The sequence below is a fragment of the Triticum aestivum genome, chromosome 1B (genome assembly GCF_018294505.1).
Source record: "Triticum aestivum cultivar Chinese Spring chromosome 1B, IWGSC CS RefSeq v2.1, whole genome shotgun sequence".
Lineage (NCBI taxonomy): Eukaryota > Viridiplantae > Streptophyta > Magnoliopsida > Poales > Poaceae > Triticum > Triticum aestivum.
Window position 1 is genome coordinate 563,653,193 of NC_057795.1, and position 11,123 is coordinate 563,664,315.

Genomic DNA, 11,123 nt, shown 5'->3' on the forward strand with positions numbered 1-11,123 from the left:
CCAGTGGTGCTTGAACTTGTCATGGATGTTCACTTTAATATCTGAACTTGAAAAATACGCCGAACTAGTTCTTAAACTTGGCAGGAACGTGCAAATACGATGCTAATCCTATTCATATACGTAAAGTATGCCGACGTGGCACCGTATATGGCTGACATGGCATGAGGACCACTTATAAATATGAAACATAATTATTTGGATATACTATATTTGTCTATGATTAGTGGGTCACGTCTGTCAAGGAAATTAAAATGAAAAATGGTGCTATACAGGAATCCATCCGGTGAGCTAGAGCTAACAGTCAGCATCTATTGGCCAGCACGCCAATGTTGTGTAATATAAAACGGATGCGGTAGCACATGTTATTTCTTTTTGTTAAAAGAAAAAAGTATGTAAATAATAATCCTGATAATAAATGTTTTTTCGAGGGAACTAAAAATAAATGTTAGATTCAAATATTTTCATGTGTAATTAATTTTACTTGTTTACTTCGTGATAAACAAACATTCGTGTGCACATATTATTTTACAAAAATCTATAAACAAGGCCTTGTTGTCAGTTATAAATATTTGTGGTACATAAATAATAAGATCATGGTACACAAATATTCGTGTGCACAAAAATAAGTATAGAAAGGCATGCAATAAAATATCTTACTAAATATACTCTTTTAGTTTTTGAAATAGTTATGTACTATTTAGAAAATACTGTTTATAAATATTTACTTAATACAAATATTTAAAATATACCATCACGGATTATATTTTAAAAAGCTAAATAAATAAATAATATAGTGAATAAAACATTTTTTACACAGGCGTGGCTTATATTTACATAATGTGTGAACATTTTTAATGTTAAATGAACATTTTTTAAAAGTTAGTTATTTTAGTTTTATGTAGAGTATTTATAACATGAATAGTTGAACTTTATTTGTATTATTGTCATCATAATTTTTAGACTTTTTACATTTTTTTAAGAAAAAATAACATGTTGCTAGTAGAGATGGAGACCAGCCTAGGCTGCTTGACAACACTAAATCAAACTTCAGGTGCCCTATTTGACAAGAATTGCTAGTTGGCTTAGTGGCCAGCACAGGCTGCTTGATACCTTGTGGTTTCGGGTTTGAATCCTGTTTGGTGCTATTTTTTATTTTAATTTCTCTGACAGGCAGGACCCATTAGTCATAGAAACATGTAGTATTTTAGTAATCATGTTTCTTATTTATAAGTGTGCCTCATGCCATGTCACCCACATAAGGTGCCACATCATAGCACTTTACGTATACAGATGAGATTAGCACTGTATTTACACGTTGGTGCCATGTTTTGGAACTAGTTAGGCGTATTTTTCAAGTTCAGGCACTGAAATGAACATCCATGACAAGTTCAAGTATCAATGGTGTATTTATCTCATATGGCAATGATATAAAACTTTTGAACTCTAATCCAACCACGAGATGTGTCGAGCTCCACGTGTTGTCACCATTGCGACACGGGGTAATTTTGCCTGAAAAAATCACCTAAGTATATATATTTAGGATAGCATGTGGCACCGGTACAAATATATGGTACTTCATGCCGCCCCATCACGCCGAAACGACGGTGCCGTCTGAAGTGGGTTGCTGAACTATTGAATACAAATGGATCTTGGAACAGAGGGCTCTTACAACAACACTTTTGTCACGCTGATGTTATTAAGATTCTGAAAATCATGCCCTCTCCACGGTTGGATTCTGATTTTGTGGCTTGGTTTCCTGACAAGCGTGGATTGTTTTCAGTTAAGAGTGCATACTCCATTGCCTTACAGGAAAAGATGGCCGCCAATGATCAAGGGGCCTCGAGTATGCGCCCTGATGGTCGACGTCTTGTTTGGGATCTCATCTGGAAGAGTCAGGCACCGCCCAAAGTACGCATATTTGCATGGAAGGCTGCACATGAAGCTTTGGCCACAGAAGCAACCCAGAAAGTTAAACATACGGTGCATGCATGTCCAAGCTTGTACTATTTGTGGTAATGCTCTTGAAGATGCTCACCATGCCCTTATTCAATGTCCCCATGCGGCTGGTCTATGGAATGCAATGCGAGAAGTTTGGGATCTTTCTAATGATGCCGACCTTCAGGATTCAGAGCCGGATTGGATATTCCGCCTCCTAGACAAGCTGACTGAACCTCAGAGAGTCATGGCCCTGATGATTATGTGGCGGGATTGGTATGTGCATAATGAAATAACCCACCAGAAGCCGGCGATCCCCATTGAGGCCTCTCGACGCTTCCTCGCTAGTTACGTCACATCGATCTTGTCGTTGCAGCAACACCCTCAGGCTGATCAGATCAAAGGTAAACAAATTGTTGATTACTTTGGGGAACATGTTTGGGAGCCAAAGCCAATGATGCATGTGCAGCACCGGATGCCTCCAGCAATTGGCTATGCCAAGCTAAATGTCAACGGATCGTTCGTGGCCTTAGATGGTACAGCAGGTGTCAGTATGATACTTCATGATCACAATGGGGCTGTGATGCTCGCTGCAACCAGAGACCTTGTGAATTGTGTGGATGCACTGGAGGCTGAACTAGCTGCAATTCATGAAGGCATAACATTGGCGCTCAGTTGGACAGAATTGGACCTTGTGGTAGAGAGCGATTGTGCGGATGCGCTACATTTGATCTCTGCTGTGGGGAAAGATCGGTCAGCTCACACTCATACAGTCATGGAGATTAGATCCCTGCTAGCTCAAGAAAGAAGGATCCAGTTACAGAAGATTAAGCATGGTGTAAATCTCGCTAGCCACACTCTCGCCCATTTGGGACGTACTCAACAGCGGACTGCTGTTTGGCTGCGTAACCCTCCTGACGAGATCGCGAGCATCGTTGCCGCTGAGTGTAATCATATTACTTGATGAATGAAATCCTCTTTCCCGCAAAAAAAAATACCAATAGGTGGCTTTCACTGGCCCTCTGTTGATTAAAACTTGGCAGCGAATTCCGCTCCGTGATGACAAATTAGTTAATGAGTTGATCTGCCTACGTGCTTCCGTCTGGGCCTGGCTGTCCGGCCGCCTCCATTATACATACGGCACGCCGCCGGTGTACCTGCCACGGCAAAGATTCCGGGGAGTGCAAACAAGGAACAACTCAATAAACCATGCAGATTTTACCTGCTGCTCCGAAGGACAGCCCACCACATGCAGGCGTGGGGACACTCCGGCGCTATATATTTCTCGGGCGCCAGTCCAGCAACAGCAGCAGCACCACAAGCTTCCCCTGACTAATTAGCTACCTAGCCACCCTCATCCTCGGGGCGTGTGAAGATGGCGTCGAGGTCTTTGATGGTGGTGCTCCTGCTCGCGGCGGTGGCGGCGACGTGCGCGCGGGCGCAGCTGCACGAGAAGTTCTACAGCGAGTCGTGCCCCAGCGTGGAGGACGTGGTGAGGAGGGAGATGGTGAGGGCGCTGTCCCTGGCGCCCAGCCTCGCCGGGCCGCTCCTCCGGATGCACTTCCACGACTGCTTCGTCAGGGTAAGCAGCATTTGCATGCATGTTGTCTGTCCGTAACCTGTTTTGTGCAGTGGCCTGACCACCGTGGATGCAGGGGTGCGACGGCTCGGTTCTGCTGGACTCGGCCAACAAGACGGCGGAGAAGGACGCGCAGCCGAACCAGACGCTCCGTGGTTTCGGCTTCGTCGAGAGGGTGAAGGCCACGGTGGAGAAGGCCTGCCCCGACACCGTCTCCTGCGCCGACATCCTCGCCCTCATTGCCAGGGACGCAGTATGGCTGTTGAGTAGAGTACTAGGCCATTTTGCAAATGATACGGTACGTGTGGAAGCCAAATTCTAATGCTGCTCGATCATGGTTTCTCCAGAGCAAGGGTCCATTCTGGACAGTTCCTCTCGGCCGGCGAGACGGCAGCGTGTCCATTCTAAAATGTTTTACAGAACCATGGTTCAGCCGAACCTACACTCGACACCATTGATTTCTAAACACTATTCATAAGGATTCATGCATGGTCGATTAAAAAATAATATAGTTGATATGCATGTCTATTCATGAGGATCCATGCATGGTTGATTAAGAAATGCACTTGGCATGCATGTCACATATCCACATGTAGTAAGATGTTAAATCGTACGGCATAGACCATAGGTTCGGTTGAACCATGGTCCTGAATCACGTCTCTCGTGTCCATTTCCAACGAGACCGACGCTCTGCCACCCCCGACCTCCAACTTCACCGTGCTCACCCAGCTCTTCGCCGCCGTGAACCTCGACGCAAAGGACCTTGTCGTCTTGTCCGCCGGGCACACCATCGGGACGTCGCACTGCTTCTCCTTCTCTGACCGGCTCTACAACTTCACCGGCATGGAGAACCCCAGCGACATCGACCCCACGTTGGAGCCGCAGTACATGATGCGGCTAAAGAGCAAGTGTGCCAGCCTCAACGACAACACTACCCTCATGGAGATGGACCCCAGCAGCTTCAAGACCTTCGACACCGACTACTTCAAGCTGGTGAGCAAGCGGAGGGGCCTCTTCCACTCCAACGGCGCCCTCCTCACCGACCCCTTCACCCGCACCTACGTCCAGCGCCATGCCACCGGCGCCTTCAAGGGCGAGTTCTTCGCCGACTTCGCCGCCTCCATGATCAAGATGGGCAACGCCAACCCGCTCACCGGAAGCCAGGGTGAGATCGGGAAGAAGTGCAGCGTGGTCAACCATTAAACCACCGACAAAGTACAAGGCTGTTTTGATTTGTGACCATCTTTTTTCGCTGTAAATTACTGTTAGATTGTCATAGCTCCTTTCTCTCTCAAATCTTTTTCTTTCATTATAATTTATTATTTCATTATGACCATGTTAATTCCTTGTACACACGATGAAGACTTTGAAATTGCCACATCCGATGTGTCGTGCGTTGTCAGCTGGAGATTCATGTCACGCTTTCAAGTTTTGTTTATTTAAGTTTGTATTGTTTTATTTTAGATTGTTACATAATGTTTTGTTGTGTTTTTTGTTTTATCTCAGAGCATGTCATAATGTGTCACAAGTACTAGTAAAAAGAAAGAGTTATAGTTAGCGAAAATTGCTTTTGGAGCTCGGCCTCCATGGAGGCCGGTTTTTGAAAAATTCTAAATTCCAAAAATTTCATACTTTTATGTTTCAAAAAATTCTGAAAAAAATACGGACATATATGAAGGCATAACACACATGTGTGTAAATTTTCAGGACAAAATACGTTGAAATAAGGACTGCAAAAAGGACAAAACTATGGCCTTTTAACACATGATACTATTCATCCCAAAAGTCCATGAATTTGTTCTTTTTGCAGAGATCACATCTCAAGGTATTTCATCCTGAAATTTTACACACATACACATCACATCCTTATATACTTGTACAATTGTTTTAGAATGTTTTGAAACCAAAAATATGAATTTTGAATTTTTCAACAAAAAACGGCCTCCATGGAGGCCAAGCTCCAAAATGCCGTTCTCGCTAGACTATTTTAATTTAGTTACTTTTCAGGCCGGTTGGATAGCAGCCATCAACCACCTTATCAATTTTTTGACTGTTGGCGTGCATTTAGTCTCTTCTTGTTAGGAAGTGCATCCTTATGTTCCATTGTGTATAAGTGAAAACCGAGTACACAAGCACAGAGAACGATGGATCCCAGGTAGAAAAACATTTTTCACACATATCGCATGATTTTTATTTAGATGTACGTCTTTATTCGTACATGTGAAGATAATAAAGAGTGGTAAAAGTCAAAGAACAGTCATATAGTAGAAGCCAATCAGCACCTTGGAGCATTACTGGAGCAAAATATCATGACGGACGAAGAATATATATTTTTTTTATTCATAAATAAAATATGTATAGCATTTGCAAAAGAAAAATGTATAGATGTATATATATTGCCTGGAATAGTTCGAAGTATATATATTCAAGATAGCATCTGGCGCCGGTACAAATATATGGATCATGAGATTCCCACGTTTGCAAACTACCAGTAGGTGGCGTTCACTGTCCCTCTTTTGATTAAAACTTGGCAGCAAATTCCGCTCCGTGATGACTAATTACTTAATGAGTTCATCTGCCGACGTGCTTCCGTTTGGGTCTGGCTGTCCGGCCGCCTCCATTATGCATACGGCTCTGCCGGTGTACCTGCCACGGCAAAGATTCCGGAGAGAGCAAACAAGGAACAACTCATTAAACCATGCGAATTTTACCTGCTGCTCCGGAGGACAGCCCACCACATGTAGGCGTGGGGACACTCCGGCGCTATATATTTCCCAGGCGCCAATCCAGCCGCAGCAGCAGCAGTTCAAGCTTTCCCTGATTAATCAGCCACCTAGCTGCCATCGTTGTTTCTTGCATAGCCAAGCAAGAAACAAGCTTCTTGGCCGAGAAGATGGCGTCCAGGGCTGCGACGATGGTGGTGCTGCTGCTCGCGGCGGTGGCGGCGACGGCAACGTGCGCGCAGGCGCAGCTGCACGAGAAGTTCTACAGCGAGTCGTGCCCCAGCGTGGAGGACGTCGTGAGGAGGGAGATGGTGAGGGCGCTGTCCCTGGCGCCCAGTCTCGCCGGGCCGCTCCTCCGGATGCACTTCCACGACTGCTTCGTCAGGGTAAGTTGCATTAGCATGCATGTTGTATACCCTCATTGTGCCGTTGTGCTGCTGGCCTGACCACCGTGAATGCAGGGGTGTGACGGGTCGGTGCTGCTGGACTCGGCCAACAAGACGGCGGAGAAGGACGCGCTGCCGAACCAGACTCTCCGCGGCTTCGGCTTCATCGAGAGGGTGAAGGCCGCCGTGGAGAAGGCCTGCCCCGACACCGTCTCCTGCGCCGACCTGCTCGCCATCATTGCCAGGGACGCAGTCTGGCTGGTGAGTAGAGCGCTAGGCCATTTTGCAAATGACCGAATACCTGTGGAGGAAACCAAATTCTAATGCTGCTCGATCATGGTTTTTCCAGAGCAAGGGGCCATTCTGGGAAGTTCTTCTCGGCCGGCGAGACGGCAGCGTGTCCATCTCCAACGACACCGACGCGCTGCCACCCCCGACCGCCAACTTCACCGTGCTCACCCAGAACTTCGCCGCCGTGAACCTCGACGCCAAGGACCTCGTCGTCCTCTCAGGTACCTAACCACACCATTTCTATCTTAGCTCCACACTACTTTGGTCATGGTCGACGTCTAATTAATGAATCTATGCATGCTCTGTTTCTCCTACAGCCGCGCACACGATCGGGACGTCGCACTGCTTCTCCTTCTCGGACCGGCTCTACAACTTCACCGGCATGGAGAACGCCAGCGACATCGACCCCTCGCTGGAGCCGCAGTACATGATGAAGCTCAAGAGCAAGTGCGCCAGCCTCAACGATAACACCACACTCGTGGAGATGGACCCCGGCAGCTTCAAGACCTTCGACACCGACTACTTCAAGCTGGTGAGCAAGCGCAGGGGCCTCTTTCACTCTGACGGCGCCCTCCTCACCGATCCCTTCACCCGCGCCTACGTCCAGCGCCATGCCACCGGCGCCTTCAAGGACGAGTTCTTCGCCGACTTCGCCGTCTCCATGGTCAAGATGGGCAACAACCAGGTGCTCACCGGCAGCCAGGGCGAGATCAGGAAGAAGTGCAGTGTGGCTAATCATTAAGTCACCGACCGACGAAGTACAATGCTTTTGTTTAGTTTGTGACCATCTTTTCCCATGTAAATTGCTGTAAAAGATTGGTATACCTCCTTTCTCTCCCCATAAAAATTTCTTCATTAATTTATTGTTTCGTTACAGCCTTGTAAAGTTTCCATCAAGAACTCATGATCATATTATAGACATTGTCATTTCAGTCTTGCTAAGTCTCAGTCGACTAAGACTTAATCAAAAGCATCACACTTCGTGGATCGGTGAATTAATGGTTAACCACGCTGCACTTCTGCCTGGTCTCGCTCTGAGCACCATGACAGAGGATAGCCAAGCAGGGAATCTTACTGGACCGCACACCATGGCGGCTGAGCACCATGGTCACATCTACTCTATTTTAACAGGAGAAATGACAAGGGTGTGCTAGGTCTCAGTCGACTGAGATTTAATAAAGTTTCAGTGAAGTGACATAACATGCAATAAAAAAAGAAAACATTGGAAAAAAATCGCACTAATCTCAATGTAAAATCTTACGGATATAACATCGACTGAGACTTTGTTAAGTCTTAGTCGACTGAGACTTAGCAAGGTTGTTTGATTAATTTATGACCACCCTTTTCCATGTAAATTATTACTATTATACCTCCTTTCTCCCCAAAATCTTTGTTCTTTCATTAATTTATTGTTTCGTTGCAGCCCTGTAAAGTTTCCGCCATGAATACATGATCATATATAAACACTGTCATTTTAGTCCTGGGTAGATGCAATCAATCATGCATGCAATTGCAAACCTGACATGCATGCAAGGAATAATCAGTAACAAAGTTGGTACGCACATCAACACATCACATGCGTTGCCGTACTAGGCGACACCCTGATCTGCTGTTGACGACTATATAATTAGGAATCTGGTCAAGAATGGACTCATTATTGGTGCAGGCATGACCTGTGTTTTTTCAGATCAGCATCTGATCTGATGTGTGTTCCGTTGTGTTAGCAGCCACCCCCACGGCCTCTCTGGCAATAAACATTTCTAAGCCGGCATGCAACTGATCTGCTGGACGTTGGTACAAAAGGGAAGCATTTTTTAAGTAGCCTCCCACATGCCATGCACAATTATGCATGGCTTCTTGTTGGCGCCATCTCATTCTCACCAAACCTAAAGCCAAGCTAGCTTTCTGCAACGGTACGATCGAACACTTGAGATGCCAGTTGCCAGACGTACTGGAGTTGTATACAAAAATGAAACGTGTCCGGAGATGGCAGTTGCCAGAAGTATATTCAGTTTTGGTTTGGTGGGATGGCATCAACTACAAGCCATGGCTGGAGAGGGCTGTGGATCTGGGTGCGATCGAGGCCGGCTGGGAGAACATCCCCCACCAATGTTGGCTTCAGGCCAAAATTCTGGTTCCCCTTCTTTCTGGACGATTTCTGTTTCATGTCTTATTATTAGATCTTTTGGAAAGTTGAATTGTTGTGGTATCTTGATAACATCATACGGATTTTTTGTTTTTATTATGCTCAATGTTGGATTAGTGTATAAAATTTTTTTGCGGGGGGTTAGTGTACAATTAGTATTTGTATTATTGAAATGCTAGTGTTTATTGGTAAAAAAAGTTGCAAACTAGTGGGAAGTTCATACCAAACATTTTGAAAGTTTATACATTATTGGAGGTCATTTCACTATTCGACGGCTTTGTGGCCTGTCGATAAGTGACCTGACACTTGATCAACGATCGCGTGATAACTCACCATGAGAATAATATCGGCTTGCACTATTCACAAGACCGTGAACCACATGTTAGTTCTCAGTAGCTGCGCCCTTAGAAGAGATGATATAGGGGGCATGGAGTATCTGCTCCCAACCTCAAATGCACCCTTATGGACAGTTAAATCAAAAACAATAGTAAAAAAATATGATTTTTTTTTGTGGTAAACTTTGACAACTGTTTTGTATGCTTACAATATTTCAGCACAAAACGACATTCGTGGAAGTTGTGAAGAAAAAAAATCGATACTCCAAAAAATGTTAATTTTGAAAATATTTTGGAGTACTGATTTTGCTTTTTTTGCCATGACTTCCACGAATGTCATTTCATGCTGAAATTTGTTTAGCATACAAAACATCTTTCAAAGTTTACCAAAAAAATCAAAAAAAAATTGATTCTTTTACTATTTTTTTAGATTTTACTGTTCATCAGTGTGCATTTGAGCTTGGGATCAGAATAGGAGTTTTGTGATTTAGGAGCTACCATCATCTCTTTTACATAAAACTCAACCTAATTTCATGAATTTTCTTTGTTGGCCCATTGATTTGGTTATAACATATATGATAGAGTCCCTATTCTTCTTTTGGGGAGGGACACGACGCCGCCTCCTTCCTTTCCCACGGCCGCCGCCTCCTTCCTTTCCCACGGCCGCCGCCTCCTACATGCATGTCCTCCCTTCCGCTCATCGTTGCTAGAGAGCACTGGTCATGCTAAGTCCTGTCACTGGTCGATGAAGGTTGTGGTAGGGAGGTCTCTGCTCCGGCAACCTTTGACGACGAGATGCGATCTATGGGCGATGGCTTGAGGATGGGTATGGTTGTGCAGTGGTGGTAGTGGTGTTTTGGGTGGCAGTGGTCTCTGGTGGCGAGGCGTCGGTAGTCGCGATCCCATCTGTAGGTACATGGACGGCAATGGTTGCCTTCTGCGTCCCAATGAGGTGGTCATGTACTTAAGGCGTGCAGATGGAGCCATGGTCCTGTACTGCTAGGTTGTTGTCGCAATGGGCTAGAGGGTCTTGAACCTTCAGATCTGGTGACAACGACAAGTATGGTTTGCCGACCAATTCTACCGCCACAAACGTGGATCGTGTGGTGTTGTTGGAGTGTGCTAAATTAGGATTTTAGCAATGTCGGTGACTTACCTCCCTCACCAATCTTCGTCACATGTGCGACGGTGGCCTTCGTCATTGTGACGCCCGGATAATTAAGCTACAGTAATTCCACGCTCATCATGCCATGACACCTCGGTTACTGTTACTATCCTCACAATAATTCGAAACCGTTCGAAATTCGTATTCAAATTAATGATAGCAATAAAAGTTATCAAAAATTAAAACAAAAATGTTCGGTGGTTGTCGGATATTACAAAGGTAATTATGGTGCAGCAAACACATTTTTATAAAATGTCTAAATAATTTAAAGTGATTTAAAACAGAAAAGAAAATAAATAAAAGCAAAAACAGAAAAACTAAAACTAACCCAAAAGGGAAGGAGAAAGACCCCCTGGGCTTCGGCCCATTCCCTCGCACCCGGTCGGCCCAGGTGGCCCAGCTGCCACCTCCCCACCTCTGTCACCGCCTCCCCACACCCCCCACTGTTCGTCCGACCGCGCCCGCGTCGCCGTCGGACCAGCTCGCCGCCCCGCGCCGATACAGGCCCCTGGAGAGGATAAGGGCGCTGACGCCGCGCCCTCTCGGGCTCCCCTCCCCACTTG

The 11,123-nt window shown here is 45.6% G+C and overlaps 2 protein-coding genes across 2 annotated transcripts; both read left to right on the forward strand.

Annotated features, from left to right (window-relative positions):
* The first annotated feature begins 3,259 nt into the window (after positions 1 to 3,259).
* Positions 3,260 to 4,717, forward strand: LOC123095353 (peroxidase 1). Its single transcript, XM_044517025.1, has 4 exons — positions 3,260 to 3,517; positions 3,591 to 3,785; positions 3,862 to 3,908; positions 4,177 to 4,717. Exons 1-4 carry the CDS (start codon positions 3,311 to 3,313, stop codon positions 4,715 to 4,717), a joined length of 990 nt encoding a protein of 329 aa, XP_044372960.1. The 5' UTR covers positions 3,260 to 3,310.
* A 1,591-nt stretch (positions 4,718 to 6,308) lies between these two features.
* Positions 6,309 to 7,829, forward strand: LOC100415849 (peroxidase 1). Its single transcript, XM_044517024.1, has 4 exons — positions 6,309 to 6,623; positions 6,699 to 6,884; positions 6,973 to 7,135; positions 7,232 to 7,829. The coding sequence occupies exons 1-4, from the start codon at positions 6,408 to 6,410 to the stop codon at positions 7,654 to 7,656; spliced, it is 990 nt and encodes a 329-aa protein (XP_044372959.1). The 5' UTR covers positions 6,309 to 6,407; the 3' UTR covers positions 7,657 to 7,829.
* The last annotated feature ends 3,294 nt before the right edge of the window (positions 7,830 to 11,123 follow it).